This window comes from Apteryx rowi, unplaced genomic scaffold, assembly GCF_003343035.1.
Source record: "Apteryx rowi isolate R43461 unplaced genomic scaffold, aptRow1 scaffold_77, whole genome shotgun sequence".
Taxonomy (NCBI): domain Eukaryota; kingdom Metazoa; phylum Chordata; class Aves; order Apterygiformes; family Apterygidae; genus Apteryx; species Apteryx rowi.
The window spans coordinates 1,735,827-1,758,064 of record NW_020451060.1 but is presented as its reverse complement, the minus strand read 5'-3'; the positions used below and the strand labels follow the sequence as shown (position 1 = coordinate 1,758,064).

Sequence of the window (22,238 nt, the reverse complement as noted above, 5' to 3'; positions counted from 1 at the left end):
TGACCAAAGAAAGAAAAAAAAAGTTTGGGATAGAAAGCTGCTTTTATTCTTTTACATATTCACAAAACAACACTTCACAAAACAACATGCAACATACTCTGCCTGGTGCTCCTATATACAGACCCCTGTAAAAACAAAAATGAAAAGTGAAGATTGAGTTTCTGACCAAAAAAACAGAATTTGCTGCATCTTGAATGAAATTAAGTTTTATGATTRTATTTACCCTCTTTTTCTTCTTTTTATAGAGGTCATAATCTGAAAACAAAAATAAATAGCTACTGACATTTAAGCAGAAGGAGTTTAAATCAGGCAAGCTGGCCCATTAAAATGTAACCAAGTTACTATCAATCCATAATGGAGGAGCACCTGCTAACAATCTATTCTATGAAAACCTACCATCAATAATAACTATTACGGATCAACAACACAATTTTGTATTGATTTTCAATGTCCTGTGAATACACCTACAAAACATAAAAAACTTCTGTTATGTGAGTTTAAAGAGATAAGGGGGAAGAGGATGATAAAACAGTGATGGTTTAGAGCCAGAACCTAGGAAAGAACACACTTGGTGACCCATACAATTTGTCATTTTTGCTGGTATTTAACTTAAAGTATCATCTCCTGAAGTCATAAAATTTGTCAATCTGCTCCCTGAGAGTATATAAATTGGTAACCCTGGGACCCAAAAAGTATTTAAAAACTTTAGGTTCCAGCGAAAGGCTGAAACAAACTCCAAGATGACTTGGGACTGGCCAAGTGGCCTCTGGAGAGCCACTACCGCCACCGCAGAGTGGAAGGGGCTGGGTGAGCAGGTGGCAGCAGGCTAGCCATTGGATGCCTCCAGAGCCAGTGGGGAGAAATGTAGACCCTGCCCACCATGTCCTCGCATGCCTGAGGACCTGGCCTTCTACACTTGATGGTTAAGTTTTAAACCATCTGGCCTCACCATGGATGTCTCCCCACACTCTTGAGGAGAGTTTGCTGTGCCCCTAGCATTCACCTCAAGAAACGACAGTCAGTTTGTAAGGGCAGCTCTGCCTACACCAAGCCCTGTGAACCTCCACCAGCTGCAAGCCAAGCAGCTGGCAAGGACACCAGCTGGGGAGGAAGGAAGCCTTCTGTGGGTGTTGAGTACATTTACTGTAGACCAAACCAACCCACCTTTTCAGAATTAAATCCACATCCTCTGCTGTCACAAACCCAAAACATGTGTGTGTTCTCACTCAAGCCCGTTATTTTGCTGAAACGTAGACAGCACAGGAAGAGATGTGGTCCTTGCAGAGGACCAAGCAAGGACTTAGAAGGGATTTAAATGAGAGACAGGATTAATCTTCCTTTTCCAACACTTCCAGTAATGACTGAACACAAGGTAGAAATCCTTGAACCTTGTCTGCTGTACTACAAGGTCCTAAAAACCATACTATTAACAACAACCTCCTGAAGGCTCAGCTTTAAAACCTGCTTCTTTTAAAAACATCTCTTTTCAACTAAAAAAAGTTATAATGAAACCAATTATAAACTGACAAACATATTTCTTAAAACACAGCATCTCTTTTCACTCTTTTGGGAAGAAGGGGGAAAGCCATATCATATATAAGCTATGCCTTCTTTTCACATTTAAGAAATCAGCAAATTAAGATGTTTTTTAACAAATTAAGATGCCCCCAGTCTAAGAGGGAATCGAATCCTGACTAGAGCTTTTTGTCATTCCCATTCCACTAATAATGGTGCCATTTCTTTAAGAAGGTTATGCTTCTTGTACTGAATGTTCTCCGTATTTCTTCCAGCATTCTACTTTCACGTACACATTTTGCCTTCTCAGGCAATAGTTTCAGACTTGTATTTTTCCACTATAAACTGACATCAACCCAAAACCTGCCCCTTAACTATTCAAGGGCATGTAGGCACAAAAAAATATTGTCCTCCTAAGCAGGCTGGGTGTGGTATTTGAATGTTGCACATTCCTTCAGTTAATTGAAAATTATATCTCTGCTTTTCAAAGGTTCAGTAAACAAATGGCTTGGCAAAAGAACATGAAGAAATAAGCCAGGAATATGTATTTCAAATAAGTTTTACTTCAAGTATGCTGTTAATATATGTGTTGATATGCAACAGAATTTCTGATACTGGCAAGCCAACCTTCCTTTAAAAGGAAAAAGAGGAAAAATCAAAAAGTTAGGGCAATACCAAACCTGAAACAAAGAACTTGGGAGGGAGCCAAAACAAAGATCTCTGTGTATAACTCTGTTAGCCTCCATGAATTATCACAAAATTGAGGCCCAGATCAGTAAGAAATAACAGAATTTCATTTAAAAAATAATAATAAAAATCAGACGCATTTGTGGCAACCATATTAATTCTTCAAGACATGTTCTTTCTATTACTGATATGCAATTGTTCCACAGAATTGGTTTGGGGAAATTTCTGAGCCTCTATCAATATTATTATTTTATTTATTTACATAGATACACTTATCTGGAAAACAATTTTATATAATATTGATTCATGGAAAACTGCATACACATTTTGAGACACTTAACAAAAGCTTCAGGTGTTCTTAAAATAGTATCTCATGGATTACTCAGAGGAAAGTCTGCTGAACATTGAGAAAAAATGTTTATTTACTGACATATGCTGATTCTGAAAGTCTCTTTTCCTCCAAATGCTGAAAACGGATAGCCTCATTTTTAGTGCTTTTAATATTTTAAAAGCCGTGAGTCTTAAGCCTCCTTTATATTCAGAGATGCTACCAATATTCTCAGTAAGTTGCAAGATTTGCTACCAACTCTCAAAAATAGCATCTCATAATTTTTCTTTTGTTCTGTTCATGTATTAACTCCTTAAAACTTAAGACAGTTGGCTTTTCAGTTGAAAGAGATGGAAACTTTCAGATTAACAAGACAGTACACAATAGAGAAGGTTGATTTCAGCTAAATGTTGCTGGCACAGCTGACTGAATTTCATAACAATATGAATACAAAAAATGTATTTGCATATGGCACTAAGAGCAGCTCTGCACACTCCAGCTTTCTGGAGTCAGCCTGACTGCCTCATCTACAATCGTACAATAGGCAGGGATTGTGAACACAAATTGTTCTCTATGCCGAAATGTCAGTGCTGTCTGGTCCCAACTTTAGGCTGCAGGCACGCCTGTTTGTCTACAGAGTCGAAGAAAGAATTTTCTTAATAGTTCTACTTTAAATGGTCAATGAAGAACATTTCCCATGATGCACTGAGTGCTCACTATTTCATTTTGGCCAAGAAGCACAACCCATTTTCTCAAAACTATTGGTTTGTTAATGCATTTGGTAAAACAAGTTCAGTAACTTGAAATAAAGTCTCTGTACTCCAGACAGACTACATCCAACTTTAATAACAGAGAGAAGGAAATACTTTTAACACCAATAGTAACAAAAAACCACAATTCCACTTATCACAACTCCAGGTAAAACAAGAGAGCAACATACGTGCTGTTCCATGTGGGCACTTACTCATTTCTCCGCATCATCCTTAAATGGTAACCAACTCCTTCCTGAAATTGCCATATTGGTGTGATCAAATTAAACGGGATTTTTATCCACAGTCATGAGGCTCTCACTGCTCTCTGATCTCAGCACAGAAGTTCAATTACATAAATACCGGGCAACTGAAACTGCACAGTTATGACCAGACATCCTGTTTGCTGTGTATTCTATTTTTAATACTTTTACTACTTTTATTATTGTTAATAACGAGAACTCCTGGTTAAACCAGTTTGCTCTTTGTTGTAAGGTAATTAATCCTGCAGTAAATCCAAAAACACTTTATCAGATATCCAAGTGTGTATAAAATCCACTTCTCACTGTGAATTTTAAAGTCTCCCCTCCATCACCCAGGTGCTTGATCTGCAATTTGGGAGCTTTCCAGACTGATGTGAGAAGGAAAGACACACATTTTCATAATGACTTCAAGAGGGTATCTCTGTTAACTAATCTTAAAGCAGTGCAGCCAGAGAAGATTCTAACATTAGGTTTGTATATGGAAACAAAGATATTAGAAAGAATACAAAACCTGAAACATTTTATGCAGAAATTTCCTAATAGCAAACTAGCCAGAAGGCACTGCATGCCGTAAAGGTTGGGAATTGCTACATGCTGTCAACACCCACTGAGAGAGGGATACTCCCATTTGGGAGAAAGCCTTTCTTAACAAGGACAGGAACTCCTTCCCTGAAAAACCACAGCTTGTATCCCTTTTAAACTCAGATTCTCTCCTCATATTGGCTTTTCTTGAACTATTTTTTCCTTCTCTTTGAGGCAATAACTGGGCATCTCTCTCAGCCCTCTCCCAATTACTTACGGTTTGACTGTAAACATTCATCCAATACTTACTAGTGATTGCTCTCTCTTACACACATTTTCAACTGCAGTTCCTGCTGAGAGTTAGTCAGCTGTCTCCTGCTTCCCCTCAGTTTAACAACGAAAATGTTAATTGACTTAGCAAAGGATTTACTTTTGAAAGAGCTCAATGATTCAGCATTTTGACTGACTGGCTTACATACTAAATATTCAGTCCTTACATCTTGCTCAGTTCAAATGTATCGTCTCCCCCTGTATGAACTGCATATTTCCAGAATGAATACCACACTTAGAAGCAAAACAAAATACCAAAAGAAAAACCAGAGTAAATAATGGAAAATTAGCTTTTTTCCTTTCCAAATAGAGTGACTTTAAAGGCTGCAAAAGATACAAAGCCGAGAAGCACTAGCATCAACTCAGAGGCTCAGATGTTGATAGGCATCTTCAAATCTATCCTAGCCTTGGCTTTTGCTGAAACTATCAAAAAAGGATTTTAAGTAATACTAGCTTTCTTGTTAGCTCTTTTAGGAGCCATTTCTGTTGAGACTGAAATACGTAACTCACTTCCTTCAAAACACTGAACAACCTTTAGATATAACTGATTTTTGGCTCAATTTTGCCCACAGTCAAAGAAAGAAACAAAATGTTCTGTATAGACACTGTTCTCCCCAGAACCACAGTCCGGCTATCAAAATGGTCAACATACTGTATAAACATTTCATTGGGAGTGAACTTTTAACAGAGATACTCTGTCTCCAGTTGGGTCTAAAAAAACATCTTGTTACAGTCTACTTTGTCACTGGAAGGCCTATTTCAAAAGCACTAGTCCTCAGCAAATGAATGGATCTTCCTTTAGCATCTAAAATGAGTGGGAGAGATGGAGCTGAGATGAGATAGAGCCAAAATATGCAGCAGCTTTTTGGTCGTATGTAACCCTCACCCCCAAATTATGATCCTATTTTCATTGAAGTTCTACCTTGTTTATATTTAAGCTAAAATGAAATCATCACAGTATTAATGTAAATTCAATTTTTATGTTTTAATATTTTCGGTGCATTCAAAAATGCCTAAAATCCTTCATAAAACAGACACATCCATGAAGAATGCATTCTCTACAGTTGCTATTATATGTAACAAGCACACAAGAGCAAGGGTACAGGAAGAAAAGAAAGGAAGACAAGAGTATCAGTAGTATCACACAGTTGCTCCGCAGAGAAAGATGCATTCACTTCCCATTGACTCAATTAAAGAGAACAAGCCAGACAAACACCAACCTTTAATCTTCTCCCTCTTTTTTCATAGGCAAGCCAGAAAAAAAAAGGCTCAAAGATCTAAAGTGAGTGAAGGACGGGCATTCATTAAAATAGTGTATCTAAACACTGGCTATGAATGGATTTTCACCCTTATGACAGCCTTTTTGCAAAAGGAGGAAATAAAACAGGTTGTTGAAACGCAAGACTTCACAACAAAGTAATGTGGGAAGGCAGGGTAGGGAACATGGAAAGAAACCAATCTGGAAATGCATGCAGACAGGATAAAATGCAGGAAAGAAAACAAAAATAAAAGAACTGCATTTGGTACACGGTACTGTGGAGAGACTAAGACTTAATCATTGTGCCACTCTACCTTTCATTTCCTGCAAAGCACTCAGTGCTGCTAACCCTGAGACCTACACGGGTCTAATCCAGCAAGAACAGTGGAGAAGACTCAAGTGCAGATTGACCGGTGACTGGCAGAATTTTTACCATTGTTTTCTCTAATCATACAGCAACCTAAACTTGTCAAATATAGGGTTATCAACCCATTTCAAATGCAGAGCACAATTTTAGCTTGAAACAAAAATTAGTGGTATGGTGATTGGTCAGTTCAAAGTTTAACAGAAGTTTCTGCCTGAAGTAGCATGAAACAACATTTCTTTCATGATTCTCATCCATAACATAACACATAACACAGGCAGGAATGCCTCCAACACACTGCCATGGAATCACAGCAACATAGATATAAAGCAGGCCAACGTAACACATGGGAAGTCCATTTGGCCATTACTACTTCACAGAAGACATTTGCTAAAATATTTCAAAAATACAGTTACCAGCAAGTCTATACATATAGATGCATTAAAAAAGAAACAGTTTAGTTAAAATATACAGGATAGTTGTATGTAGCTATAGGTGTTTAGAAAAAGGGGGAAGCTTTGTAAAGAGGAAACCTGGGGGGAGAGGGAGAAGTTTGAGGGTCTTATTTTAAAAATTAAAAAATATCTTTTTGGGAGAGTCCCTTCAAGTCGCTCCACAAATAAGAACCTTTTGTATCCTGAATACATTTTTGACCCAACAAAGAAAACATACATGAAAACTATTTGCATCCCAGTTGCTTGTTCTGTCAGTCACATGCTTCATAAAAACTTCAAATAATTCTTGTCTTGTAACCATGCCTAATTTAATAGGAAAGTCAGAATTTCAGCGCAAACCCTTTGGGGCACTCAGCTGGATTACTGTTAAATCTTTGCCAGTACTTTGGAAAGAGTCAGCGTTGCAAAAAACCCACCCAATCCACTCATAACTAAGCCAAGATGGTAATAAATTCAGTAAACTGGAAAAAAGCCACTTGCACTATGCTAGTTTCTAGAATATGAAGGATATCCTTGTAAGGGCATCTTTAGCTTGACATTCCCTCAATACATCCCTTCATCCCCTCTCTCCTATCTCCTAATATTAAAAAGCAAACACAACATAATTAAGCAGCCAAATTCTTCCTACCTGTAACTAAAAGCTACTTTGCATTTATGCCCTATTTTGGAGTGCTTCACAGGCCAACAATGGGGCCAGTTGTAATATTCCCAAAGGAGAACAGAAGCTTCTCCAGTGGGATACACAGGCACCGGGGGCAGGGTGAAAAGTTTCAACTCTCCTCCTGCAATTCTTTTCCTACCCCTACCTATAGCTCCTCCTCAGCCAAGATGCTAAGAGCAATGAGCCTTTTATGATATTAAGGATGTTATCTATGTTGATAACATTTCACAGCTTGGTCACTTTCCATTTTGCCACTTACAAGTTTATATATAAAAAAAAAGCAAGTATAACTAGAATTATAATGAAAGCAATGGCAAATTGATCCAACTTTTCTCACTTTCCAGTTCTTCCTCTGTGTCATGAACATTGAGCTATTCTGTTTTTTTTAGATCTGCAGGTGAGTAATCCAGTGTTCCCGTTTCTGTGTCCATAATGAGGCTTTCATAAACATATAACAGACACACTTGCAATGTTATGGCCAGTTAAAACTCAAGTACACATAATATTCTCCAAAAGTAACTCTTTTCTATGGCAGACTTGTTGAGCCATGAGGGATTTTTATTCTGTCATCCAAAGACATTTTTACAACATTTTATTCATTTGGCTCATTATAAGGTTTGAGGGTAATAAAAACATTCAGATAAAGATGACGCAGGAAGAGAGAAGCTGAAAGACACCAGCTTTTTATTGATGAAAGGAATACAGTCAAACACTGTCTTGCATGTGATTTGCAAACATCAGGTTGTGTTGCAGACAAATACAAATAAGATACTAAAAAGCTGATCTCTGGCACAAAGAACAATTAACATTTCTATCTCCTTACTCTGAACAATCAGTCATTGCTTTGACACCAAGCAAAAACAAACAGCAACTCCCTGAACTCTCACAGTCACTGCATCTATTAATCTGATTTTATATTTTATAAATATTGTTAGCTTCCCAAGTAACAAAACAAGTAGCTAAGTATATTTTCATATCACAAAGATGCAAAAGTCAAATCCTGCTTACTCTCTCTGTATAGCCTAGTTCATCTGTGTGGTAGAAGAAAGGATAAGAAGTTTCAGTAATTCTGCATCCTATGCATATTTCAGACGACATTTCCACAGAGGTTTCCCAGGTCTTAACACTGAAAATGGAATGAGGAGCAAAGATAGGGGTTACAGAAAAACACTGACAGACCCAATTTTTCTTGGTTGAAAAAAGACTAAAAGGACTCATCAACTAAAGCAGCAGCCACTCCATAACCTCGGTATAAAATTCATTCAGACCTGTAGTTCACTTCTTCAGTTTACTGCTTGATTGGAAAATAAGGAGGATATAAGCTAAGAAGGGAACCAGAATTACTGACTCCTAATTACACACTGTCTTTCTGTCACTACAAATGCAATGTAATAAAGACAACAGGTAATTATAGAGCAAGAAAGTGATCAGTCTCTTTGACATGATCATCTCACTGGACTGCAACAAATCAAACCACCTATTGTGTCTGATTTAGACACACATGACAAGAATCATGGATACATTAAGAAGCACTTTCCTCTGTACCCAAACAGTTCAAATATGACAATTCAGTATAAATTGTTTTTTAAGTACTTTCTTAATAGATAGGCACCCGAAATAAAGCAAAAATTGTAAGCATATGGCACAATGGAAGAGTAAACAATATTGCTTTTAGGCCTTGCCAAGGGATTACTGTTACATGAGGAAATCAAGGTTGACTTTTAAAAATCTAAAAATAATTCTAAGAATGCTTCCTGTCTCAATGCTCTGGACAAGAGAAAACAAATGAAAAGACTTACTGTCTACACGCCATCTAGGTCACTGGTATTATACAACCTCCCTTTTTAAAAACACACTTCAAACAAATTCCTATACAGGACGTTCACAGGCTATAACTGATTAAAAACAAGTGCAAGATATGAAACACACCCGTTTTGTTGTAAGAACAAAATGGCTTGTTTTCAGAACTCCCTATGTCCCTGACAAACTGCACAGGAAACCATAAGAAAATCTGATGGTCTGGCCAGCTACCTTTAATTAAATTTAACCCTTTAAATATTTAATTATGTGCCACTTTATACTAGAAGGCTAGATCAATACCCAGACATTCACACAAGATATTTACCTCTGTATTTCTGTCTACCTATTTACAAAGCATCACACATCATTAGGACGAATATACTTGTATAGTAAAGAATTATGTATACAATTGTTCTTTTTCATAGATCCCTGCTTTTTACTACCTCCAGCTCAGTAAGAGAGGAGCAGAGGTATCCCTCATACCTCTTTCTATGCTGAGCAGACAATATACGGGCACATTTCCGGCTTCTATACTCAGCATCATGCCTATCATACCATGCCTCAATGTTTTACAATCAAAACTATTTGCACTGAAAAACAATGATTTAGTAAGTTTTTATTATATATTATAATCTCCCTTTGTGTTGTAAGTTACAGGAGAGCATGCAGTCATTTAGACAAAGATAAAAAGGTAAATTGCTATCCATTAAATTACTATCCTTTAAAATACACTCAAAGCCAACACTTATATTTGATGCTTACAGTCAGAACTGTTAGCCATAACCTTAATTAATTACTAGAAAATATGTTCTACTGCAATATAAATATTCATAAATTGTATCCTCCCCTACACATGTTCATGTTTTCAGCTATACTACTGTATGCACTGGGCCTTTTATAGTATTCTTCTGAAAAACAGTCACAGTACTAGCTTCTGCTCCCTGCTCTATTACAGCTTAAATGTATCACCTTAGATAAACTATCCAACCTGTCCATACTTTGATGCCTTAAGCACTAACCGCCTCATGGAAAATTGTGCATCTTAATTCCCTGGTATTTATAACAAAGAGAGCCCTCAGGTGAAAGTTTAAGCATGTTAGGACACCAAACTCAAACTTGAAAATTTCAGTCCATCTCCTTGCTCTGCACAACCTTCCTAGGTACCTTTGGACAAGCTACCTAGCAGCTCTGTGCCTTGGCTCCCCATCTGTAAAACAAGGAAAAATATTAAAATTCTCTACCTTTCAGCAATGGCAGTAGAGGAAATACATTATATGTTTTTGCAGTATCTCACTCTATGGTAACAAGGTCCTCCGACGAAAAAGCCACTTTACACTCCTTCAATGGAAGGCATTTTGGAAATGTGCCCTCCTGTTACAGCTGTATCTTCACACTACTAGTTAACATGCTGTGCTGAGACGCTGCTTTAATACAGCTCAGAGGTGTCATAAAATTAGGAGCAATGCACAGAAAGTACAGAAAAAATCCTGTTATCATATGTGTTTCCTCCCCTTATTGATAAGTAGGTGTGGTATTTTTTCAAAGAGGAGCAAATGTTTAATTCCCTGATAAATATTGCAGCTATTACAGAATAAGAGGGTGTGTTAGCACAAAAGTTTGATATATCAAAAAAATGTATTGTTTAAAAAAGAAAACTTAAAATACATCTTCTGTATCTAAAAATCTCCTATCTGTATCTATAAATCCTCAAGATCCCTTCTGCTACCTTCCTGTCTCTTCAAGCAATCAGTTCTCCTAAGCACAAATGCTAGTAGTCAATACAGCCTGCTACAGAAAAGAGAAACAGCAAAAAAATTGTAAAATTTCAATTTCCTTCTATTTTCTAATAAGCATTTGAAAATTTAAGTGGCTTACTCAGAGTAACATTGAAAGTAAAGAAGTTAAAAAAAGAAAGGTCATGCCATAGTGAAGTTTAATTTGGGTGTTAATCTAAGAAAACCTGCACTTAATTCTGCCTTATGGGTTTTTCACACCATAAACTGGCATACGCTCAGAAGGGCACACATTTTTGGCTTTCGCAGGCAGAGGAGGGGAGGGGAAATTGCAGGAGTGGAAAGGAAATTCTTAAGAGCTTAAAACAAATGAATTCTGCAATTATTCTCCTTCAAAATTTGGCTAAAAAATAAAAAAGCCCTACTCAATGGCTTGTCTATGCTCTAAGATAAAAAAAAATTCACATCACATCTCCCAGGAAAAAAAAAAAAACATTCCAGGCAAACAGAAAACAAATCTCCTCTTCAATAAGAAAAGTGGTCACTTAGAAAGGAGATCTTGAGGATGACTGATTAAGGCCTGGTTCAGCAAAGCATTTAAACATGTGAGTAGCTTCACTGAGTTCCTCAGAAGTACAGCCAAAACGCAGAGAAATCTCTTGAATTTAAACAAAAGCAAGACAACAACTATAGTTATTGCAAAACTGGCACTGAGCTGGTCATCTTTTCTTTGAAATAAACAGGATCTTGGACATGGAAACATTTAATACTGTGTAGCTTTATTTCATTTCCTTTTGCAACATGGATGAGAGAACATAGGCAAAATGCTCACCAGCCTTCCAAGCTAAGTCCCAAACCCCTCTTTTTTCTCAGGTATTTGTGTTAGAAGTGGAGGAAGAAAACAACTGTAAGGCAAATTCATTATTAGATCCACATTTGAAAGACATGGCATGCCTGAGTTTGTGGGTGTTCACCACATACGAGGCATGTGACCTGCAAAGTATGTAGAATACAGTTCATAAAATCAAAACAGTAAGTTCTATAAGAATCAAAAGTAATGAAATCCAATTTCTTAGGAACTGGTGTGTCATGATCAAACTGTCTAATAGGCTCAAAGTGTCAAAAGAAATGTTTCCTGTGGTTGAGACAGTCATAATCTCTCCACGTCATATGGCTRTTAGGGTTCCCAGAAATGATGGAGCTCACACTTCTGCCTTGCCTTCAATGGGGCTGTTCTCACAGGATCGCCAGCAGGAACATGGCGGTTTCAGAACACTAACAAATTTGACTGAAAATGCCCACTAGAGGCCTAAATTAAAGGAAGAAAAGGAAGAAAGACACATACAGAACAAGGTAATTGCCTGAGCTTCTTTTCCATCAATAATCAGTTTGATAAAATTAAAAGCTTTTATTGAGAACTGCTAATTAGCTAGAACACAGTTACAATAGAGGAGGAAAACAACTTTCTTGCACCTTCTTTATGAAGTAAATTGCTACTGGAAATCATCTGTGAATCAAACGTATGAAGAATTAAAACAGTGATATTTCCTATACTTCAAGAATGCTGTTCAGATACAGAGACTGCCTGGGCAGTGCTCACTGTAGGGTAAGAACTTAGCTTAAAAAGAGGAAAGGAAAAGGTTCTACTTGTACTTGTCCACAGTAAGACTACAGTTTCAGTAAAACTGTAGGCAGACATTAGATAGTTCATCAGCATCAAGAGTCTTTCTGTATACCTACACATTTCCATGATAAAGTTCAGACACTATTGTTTAGCTTTAAATGCTGGTACAGGGCTCACAAAGCCTGTGAGCAAGGCATCTGAAGACAGAAACTAGACAATTGTGAGAAGTCACTCAATCGGTGCCCACAAGAGAAGTATATACAGCATAGAGTAAATGAGCATAGTACAACTTACATCTTTAAGAACTCAGTCCTGCCTAATTAAAGACACAGAGAATATATTTGCTTTTACGCTGAGTTACTTGCCTGCTTTAAAAGACTTTTGTGGGGGGACGGAGGGAGAAAGAAGGGCAGTATTATGAGTGGTACCTGTGTCTACTTTTAGGACTATGGCCACATTTGTAAAAGCTCTAGTCTTTGCCTTCTGTGCTCATACATTTCTTTAAATGATGATATCCATTCTTACAAACTCCTATACATGTGTTTTTACAATACAGTATCTGAACATAATCTAAATAGATAAAAGACACAGAATGAGGGCAATGGCTATGAGTGGTCACCATAAATTGTTAAGCCTATTTCTGACAATGTGTATTAAATGTAATACTGAAACAAAGCACATTTGAGCCAGCAGACCATTAAGACTCCTTCGGAGTCATTACAGCCAATCACATCAGGAAGAACTTGGGGACATTTAAATCAACTGCCATGCGCAAGTGTATATTCTCAAATCATAAAAAAATCCATATGAAGTTTTTGTATAAGAAAAATTATGGAATGTTGGAATTCAGTGCCCCACTTGTTCCCAATGTAGTAAGTTGCTCTGGTTTCCAAATGCCCTGAAAGTGATATCTTGCTTTCTAGTTCCAAAACTCACTACACTTCTGCTCAGAAGTAATTAGATAAACACTGATGGGGGGAGACGTTGGAGAAGCATTAAAAATGATCAAATGCTTTTTTTTTCTGTATTTTGGAAAGAACAAAACTGTTCTCACATTTTCCATTTCCTGTTTTACTAAAGACAGAAGGTACTTGCAAGTGAAGATGTAAATGGAGCACATTTCAGCCGCCAAACAGAGGGATTTATAACTAGAAACAACAGTAGACCCAAACTTCAGCGGCATTAGTAGATCCCAGTAATGTAATTTATCCTGTTAGTATCATGCGATAATACGCACAAATACTACCTAATTAAAATGCCTCCAATAAGACTTATTGTCAAATAAAGTGTTCTATCACAGGAGTTTAACTAATTCCTCCTACAAATCAAAAGGAAAAAATCCTCTGCTAATACAGCTTTTTCTCTTTGCTGCACAAACCTTGTGTTTTACATTAAAGTGACCTTAATCTTTCACTGCACAGGAGGGGGATGGCTGCTGGCTTGAACCACTATAATTAACAGTGATGTAATTATCTGTAAACTTTAAACTATTTCAACACATAGCCATGCTGGCCTGAGTTCTCCTAATTTAGAAATGGTCATCTCAGACTGTGAAAGGGAGTGGGCTCATCATCATATGCATGCTTTCATTGATCTAAAAATGCGGCCTAATGGGAATTATTCACTCTTTCACAACATAATAATAATATCCATTTGGGGGATTAAATGTGAAATATGCTAAGCAACAACACTTCCTCGCTAACAGATACGGGTGCTATCAAAAGAGAAATAAGATCCTGACACAACATTATTGCAAATAAGATACAGCTGATACCCGGGACAGAACTGGACTTTTTTTTTCTTATTATGATTAAACCAAAAATTCCACTCAAATGTTTATATATTTACATATAGACGCAGTATTTTCTTATTCTATTAAATATTTCTTAAGTCAACTTTGAGGCACAGTTATCCTAAAAATAATAAAGTTCTTTGGACCTGTATAATTACAGTTTCCAAACAATCCATAAATATGGATATTTTTATGGGGACAGAAAGCTAAATGCTGAAAATGCTTAGTTCTAATGGCCTGAAATTACATTCATATGTATTTGGAGGAAAAGACTTTAAAACTACAGGCTCTATTTCTAATATGATTTAACAATATTTACTGCAATCCAGTTCTTGTACATGAGGTGGATACAGAATTTTCCATCTGAATTCTCTTGTCCAGCTTGCCAACTGAATTAAATGTTATATGTTATCAGTGAAGGCCAACAAACACATTTATAGGGTTCCTAGAAAGTTCTGCAAGATGAACAGAATTTGGAAAGGTAAGGTAGAGGAAGTGACTCCACCGAACACCGTTTGAAGAATTCTTTAGAACTTCTTACCATGTTTCTTTTAGCTGTTAGCACTATATGGTGTGCAATTTCAAGAGATATGTTTCAGCTTTGGTCCTTGCTTTGATCCTCAGTTTGGCAGATTCATATAAAAACATTTATTTTGAAAAGCAAACAACATGTAAGAATTAAGATTTTAAAGTAGCTTTCATGTAATACACATTATTATTATGAATAAGCAGAAGCACATCGTCCTGAGTAAATCCCCTAGTTATATGGAACCCTTCTTTTACCACATCATATTTTCTCCACCCTACGTTTTTTTGCTGAGACTTCAAAACATTTTCTACTTAAAATATAACATCACAACTTATTTTAATGAATTACAAGATCTATATTTTGTCTTTCAGTTATACTGGTCAATTTATTATTAAAGTATAAAAGAGCTATAGCATTTAGCATTAGACATACATATTACAATTGCTTTTTTCCCCTTCCTTTTTAGAAACTTAACAGCTATTTCAAAACAAAGTCATTTTTGCTCAGGTAATTATCAGAGCTTAAATACTGCTGACAATTGTAACTCTTTGGAGCGAGAAGAAAGTGAATGATCAATGACAGCAACCACTAGGAAAAATCAGAGGCTATCATATTTTTAGTAAACTGGCAGATAAACTTTAAAAACATGAAGACAGTTTTTCCAAGAAAGCAGCAACAAATATTCTGGAGAAGCTGAATTACTCCTCAAAGTTTTAGTGTAGAATCAAACCAAAACTGAAAGCAGACAACTCATTTTTGATAATTTGCAACAACTAGTCTTCCTTACCTATTATATATATACACATATATTTCAGCGTTCCCCTTAATTACTGACTATCCTTGGTATCCTGTCCTGTGACATTTTTCTACTACTTGAATGCTTTCAAAGCAGCTTGCATGTATCATTTTTAACACTGAACTTCAGTCAAAGACAATATAGATACCCAAATTTGTAATCAATCTACGTATAAAAATGAACTAGTCTCCTAATAAAGAGAAATGTCTCCCCCTCAGATTCCACCGTAGATACAGATCGTATACTACAATTCCACTCGTCTGATTAAAAGATTGCTTTCTTCCACCTAACACTCAGAACTGGCAAGTACAGTGGAATCTTTCTGTCTAACCAGGCCTAGTCCGGTATAATAACAACAACAAAAATAATAATATTTAGCACTTTTATCACACTCTGCATATTAAAACAACACTACTAATTTTAATCAGCCAACTTTTTCCAAGCTGTACTCTACCCTGTCTCTTCATCTTGTCAGTTAGCTGGTCAGTACATCTAGTGATCAGAACTGTGTATCAATACAGTAATATGCACAGCAGAATGTTGTTTATGTGACAAAAATAGAGAAGGTAGAGACAGGGTAAGACTAAATGAACAGTAAAGAAAGTATGAGAAGAGGGAAAATGACATACGCATGAGCAGAAGGTTTGAGCGTGTATACACTTGTATATGTGCATGCACACATATTTGGAGGAGGTCAAAAGAATATCTATAGAGTACTGTAAACAGAAAACAGGGTGAGCAAAAGGGAAGAACTTAAGAAGGTGAAAAAGGCAGGAAGGGGGACTGAAAATGAACAGAAAGGCATGAACAGTAATGCAGGTGACTGAAGGAGACAAAGGAGAAGAGTTAAAGAAAAGAGGGGAGAAAGAAGCAGGGAAGGAGAGATTACAATAAAAATTGCTAAAAAAATAAAATACTTAAAGAGCAACAAGAAGGTCTGAAATAGAAAAAAACAAAGAATTAAAAAAAAAGAGAGAAGAGAAGAGAAGAAAGCAGAAGAAAAGGATCTTTTAGTTACTTATCTAGAAAGTCTTTCTCACCTATGGGATTTGTTACACTGCTGTAATCCACTGCGCTTGGGTCCACAGCGGAGAACAGCACCACACCTTTCTACACAAGCTTCCCCACTGGTTCACATGCCCCTTCGGTACAGTTAACGTTACCAGTTACAGAGTTCTCATCCAACGCATGGTATCTTCAAATGTTCTTTAAATACATTTACGCATATGTAAAGCCAGCTCCTAAAAATTTAACTCTTTAGAAGGCAACTTTTTTCAAGAAGCAATTCCCAGGCAGTTGTCAGCAACCTTTCCTCCACAATTCTGTTTCACTTATCCACACAGAAAGAGTTATCTCTCTGTTCTAGATTTTGTACTTGGATGCAGAAGCAGTTGCTTTGATTTTGCAGTGTCTCAGTATAGCAAAGTCATCCATCTTGTATTAGAAATGGAGTTTCCTATCATAAAGAAATAAAAATGATAGAGGAAAATCGGACAGCACAGGAACAGAGAAATTTAGAGGCTATATTTAATAAGTTAGCGCATGTTCTGGAAGGATAAGCAAGATCAACACACAGTTCAGTTTTCAAGCTGTGGCAAAGTACATCAGTAACCTTACTTTAAGTACACTTACATGAGCGTAACGAGGCTGGTATCAACTCTTCGACTTTTCTGTTTACTTATTTGCTCTGCTTCTCATCTCCCTCTTATCACTCCATGGTTTTATTCCTACCTCTACTACTTTCTTCAATGGCCCCTTCCTTTTTCGTTATGTATCTTCTCTCTTTTCTCTTTCTCTTATTTTTCCCCAGAAGTATTTCATACTGCTGTATGATGTCATTTCTGATATAAACCAATATGGACACAGCTAAAAATCTGGAATTCCAGTGAAACAGAGGTTAGCACCAACCACACTGATGGGACACCAACTACATCAGGTGGGCAGTCCATGCTGGAAACTTTTTGTTGGAACCAAATCTGAATCCAAGTAATCCAATAAAGCTCTGCCAGCACCAGAGAGACCTCTCTCCCCTTTTCTCTTCTTGTCCCTAACTCTGTTGGAAGAGTATTCATTGCAATGACCACACTTCTGAGGAACCCAAGGAACCCTACCCTCAGCGCTCAGTCAATGGTTGCAGGACCAAACAGAAGCTCAGTGCTAAGCTCCCCTTCTCCTTCCTCTTGGGTTGAGTACCCTGTCGCTGCAGTTCTCTGGATCTGCACTGAGTTTCCAAGACCTATTAACACTTATGGATCTTAGAAGACAACGCATATTCTTGCCATTAATTTTAATTTACACTTCTGCTCACAGTTCTCACAAATAATTACTATTAGAAGAATCCCTGCACTTTCAGTTAATTTTACAGTGAGTAGACCTTATTTTTAAACATTATTTTTTGCATTTCTAATATGACTAGTCTATAAGCTAGAGTTCTTTCTCACAAACCTTGGAACAGTAAGAGCAGAATGACCCCTCTACTGCAAGTGGAATTTTATCAGTACAGAGGGGTTCACAGTGAGGAAGCTTTTTCCTATAAAAAGAGATGAAAAAGGTGTAACTGTATAAGGTACTTTTAAGCCTACTGTCAAAGATATAGCAGTAAGCCTATTTTGTTTAATTTAAAAAATATCTCAAACTATGCAAACTGTAACTTATATTAGGGTTATTTGTACCTTCAATGCATGATTTTGCTCAAGTTAGCAAAGTTGCATGATGATATATTTTTTAACATTAAAAAAGCCTTCACCATCTTAATATAAAGTGATCCTAAATACAAATGCTAAACATACATGCTTCATATTCACATACGGAAAAGCAAACAGAAAAGAACTATTTGGTGCAACCGTTTATTGCTATCTCTGTTTAGATCACATCTCTAAACTATGACAATACAGAGCATATTTTCCTAAACGGTGTATCCCAGCTACAAAATAAAAGAAGTAGTGAATTAAAGGATGCAATCTGGCATTTTTTTAACTCACCATGGAGCTGGTAAATCACCCCCACACAACAATGCACTTTGTAGACATTTGTCAAATACTGCAATGCCCATACTAAGGCAACACATCCCAGGAGTTGGCAGCCATGCTATCAGCAAGAATTTGGCTACAGAAAGAGCAATGATTCATCATACATTCTAGAAGCACTGTCGAAACAGCAAAACAACACACTGCTATTTTAATCCTTTAAAGGTAACAAGAGTTTAAAAAAAAAATTAAAAACTTGTTTGTAAAACTGAGACAAGCAAAAATCATACTACTGGTAATACATTGGAAATGCATCTTTATTCATTAATGATCAGTATTTGAGACAGCATTTTTTTCTTCAGAAGATAGAAAACAACTATTTAATGCCAGTCTCAGCTAGTTACTTACCTTGCCATATTGTGATTTAAATAGCCAGCATTATAGAATGCATGTTTCAGAATAGCTAATCAAAAATCATTTATTTAAAAATATTTTGAGTTAATTTAGCTTGTAGTCAATTTTTTAAATCTTCTGAAATAATTTTTTAGAATAACCATCAAGGCACATTTTCATGAATTCCCTTACACTGCAGCTAGAAGACTTCCAAACACATCCTCTAAATAAAGTGTCAACAGCATAGACAGAGCATTTCTTTCTATGTACTTATCTATTATTGTCCCAATACCTACCAAGAAAACTGTTTCTCAATTAACAGTATCTTAAGGTTTGCAAATAATGGTGCATATTTTGTCAAAAGCTCTCAAGTACTATTGCTTTTTCTGATTAAACCCTTCTTATCTTTCTCTCTCAGAACATTCATATTAAATATAAATGTATGGAAATTTTGTCTTCTAAATTACAGAGCTCTTGAAAGATTATTTATTTCTTTCCATAGCAAATGTATAATAATACATCAAACTGTATCAGTAACTAATACCCTTTTACCATCACCTTGTCAAAGAAGCTTAAGAATGTCTCTTTAGTGCTTAAAAGGGCATCCTCTGAAAGCTTTTCAGATGTGCTGCCCTTTGTCCCACTACACAAATGCACATCATGAACCCCTACCTTCTGGAAAATGACTTCATCTTGCTTTCTTTTCTTTTTGCTGCTTTTTCTGATCCTCTGGTTTGTCTGAATCCATTTTGTCACCTGGAGTTCAAAACCATAGCGCTTTTTAAGGAAGAAGATGCAACCTGAGTGCAGCTACACAGCATTAGTAAGAAACCATAAACAGACTCAAGACACATTTTTCCATTGCTTCATTGGAAAGAGGGAAAACACTTTTCCAGTCTAGAATGACATGGTCTTAAGTAATCTGGTTAGTCACTTGTGGCATGGTCAAAGGATGAAGTGGTGTTCTTCATCTTATGCAGCAATATTGTTCCTTCTGCTTGTTACTAAAGCAAACTTACAGCTCCCAGCTTAAGTTTTCTAGCAAAAAGAAAATGCCTGATGCCAGACCAGTTTGCCAAATGTCAAGTTATCATTGTGGCGTGCAAAAACCCTAGGGAAAATCTCTACTCTATTCCTTACACCTCATGCTTCAAGTAACATTTATTTCCAGCCATCCACTCAACTACCAACGCCAATTTTGGATGACGGGAGAGTCAGTAATAACCCCTAGTCTTTCACACACAAATATTTATATTCTTAATATGAAAACAATGATTTTTAAGGCAAAAGCGAGGAAGGGTGAGGGTGTCAGGTGGAAAACTCGAGGAGGAGATCCGCAAGGGAGGAAGGACACAAGGGGGAAAAACGGTACACAGAAAACACTGAACAACTGCGAAAGAAGGTTTTCTCCTCACCTCGCCGCTCACTTGCTGGACGAGCTGACACTCCTTCCAAGTCTCACCCTCCTCCAGCAAAGGCTATACGGGGGAGAAAGCGCACGTTGAGGCGGGCTCGCCCGCAGAGCCCCGCGTTTCCCTCCCCGCCGGGCTCTGCGACGCGACGCGACGCGACGGGACGGGACAGGATGGGGCGCGCCGCAGGGAGCCGGCCCCGACCCACCGCCCCCACCGGCCCGGTCTCCGCATTACCTGGAGCCGCGCTCCCGCCTCGGCCCGCCGCGCCCGCGCCCATGCCCGCGCCCGGCCGCGGCGCACCGCAGCCCTCGGTAGGAAATGAAACACCTCCGCGGGGTCCCCCGCCCCCGTGCTCCGGCCCCCCGGAGCCCGGCGGAGAGGAGGAGCCTGCCTTAAAGACGTAGGGGCGGGCGGCTCCCGGCCCTGCCCGCCGGGCTCGCGGCGCCACCACCAACGGCCGCCGCGCGGTAACGGCCGCCGCGCGAGCCCAAGGAGCGCCACGGCGCCGCCCGCGCAGCGGCGGCCGCGGGGGGACCCGGGCCGGGCCGGGCCGGGCCGAGGGGGCGAGCGCCGCCGCTGCCCGGAGCGAGGGCCCCTCGCCGCCACCCGCCCCGCACACCCTCGCCGCTGCTGCCCGCGGCCCCCGCAGGGAACGGGCAGAAAGCAGCGCCACCATCGAGCGCCTAAAACTTTGCCCCACCGCTTTCTTGACACCTAAGGAACCCAAAATAACCTCCTGCTACCTCATTAGCTCTGAAACGCATCTTAAAAGCAAGACACAGACCAGCTTTTTATTCATATGGCAGTGCAACAAGCCCCTTACTTAGGCCTCAGTTAAGCACTTTGTTCAACAGAGACAGCAAGCGGGTGATGAAATTCAGGCTTGGGACTTCAACAGATGCCTGTGCACCTCTTCTAACAGGGCATTCAAACTCCACGGTGATGGGAGAGGCTCAACTACTGTAGGCCATGGACAATTTGAATAGTAGAAGCTCTTAGGACATTATTAAAAGCTTTTGCAGTACTTAGCATTTAAAGCAAAGGACACAAAAAAGGCAGACTGTGCCTATCTGGTATGATTAAAATGATGTTGGTATGGTATTTTCAGGTTTTTAAAAATAATTTCTACTCTGTGCTATATATGCCAATATATGACAATTCCCTGAAAGCTTCAAAAGAAAATCTATGCTCTTGTAAAAGAAAAAGGCTCATCAAAGCATTTGTTTGAGCAAACCCTCCCACATATAGAATTAGATGGGCTTTGCAAACAGATGTAAGTAAATAAAGGTAAGTCCAATTAGGGCCTACTAAATCTTGACAGTATCCCTTTAACTTTATCACTTAAAAAAAAAAAAAAAAAACTCCTACCCTTTTTGTTTTACTGCCACAACATCCTTCTTTCAAGATCAAAAGCTTTAGATCAAAGCCAAGATCAAACTCAATGCTTTAAATAGAAGCAACTTCACCATGAAGTATTATACAAAGAAGAACTTCTTATAGAGATATCACAGTATAAAACCTTATTGGGGCCCTTTATTTCACACTCACAACAGGTCTACTTAAAACAGGTATCGACAGCATATTTTTTATATTGTAAAACTGCAACAGATCTACTGCTAAAGGATAGTTCTGAAAGCTGCTATAAATTGACTCTTGAACTCTGTGTTTGAATGAAGAAAGAATAGCAGAGCATAGTTCAAAGAGAATGAACAAGAATATGACCAGAAATTGATGTTAATGGCAAACACAAATTAATGCAACTACCTAAAAAACAATGCTCCCTTGAATCAGTTAACAGATTAGATATTTCATTTCCACAGAAAAAGTTATGGGAAGGACTGGGTCATAGAAACAGCAAAACTGATGTTTCCCAAAATACTTTAAAGAATTACACCTCCTTTCCTGTCAAAAGTTTGGAGAAAACTAGGGGGAAAAGAAGTTACAGGAGACCTTGATTTTCAGACCTGCAGACCCTGAGGACAAAAATTCCTGAACAAGCAAATGCAATGTGTGCTAAAACTCAGAACTAGCTCCTGTTTTCATCTTAAGAGCTGCACA

The 22,238-nt window shown here is 38.0% G+C and overlaps 1 protein-coding gene across 13 annotated transcripts in view; it reads right to left on the bottom strand.

The window, feature by feature from the left end:
* Window positions 1-22,238, bottom strand: part of CUNH9orf3 (chromosome unknown C9orf3 homolog) — a 204,063-nt gene that overhangs the window by 59,683 nt on the left and 122,142 nt on the right. For 9 of the 13 annotated variants that reach the window (XM_026088441.1, XM_026088440.1, XM_026088437.1 and 6 more), the window contains 2 exons: window positions 20,181-20,243; window positions 19,438-19,521 (listed from right to left, as the gene is read on the bottom strand). In XM_026088441.1, coding sequence (XP_025944226.1) covers window positions 19,438-19,521; window positions 20,181-20,243 — 147 coding nt within the window. Of the gene's footprint in view, window positions 1-7,827; window positions 8,259-10,967; window positions 14,701-16,347; window positions 16,863-18,386; window positions 18,512-19,437; window positions 19,522-20,180; window positions 20,244-22,238 lie in introns of those variants that run through there. The other 4 variants (XR_003257161.1, XM_026088448.1, XM_026088446.1 and 1 more) reach the window with 4 other exon arrangements.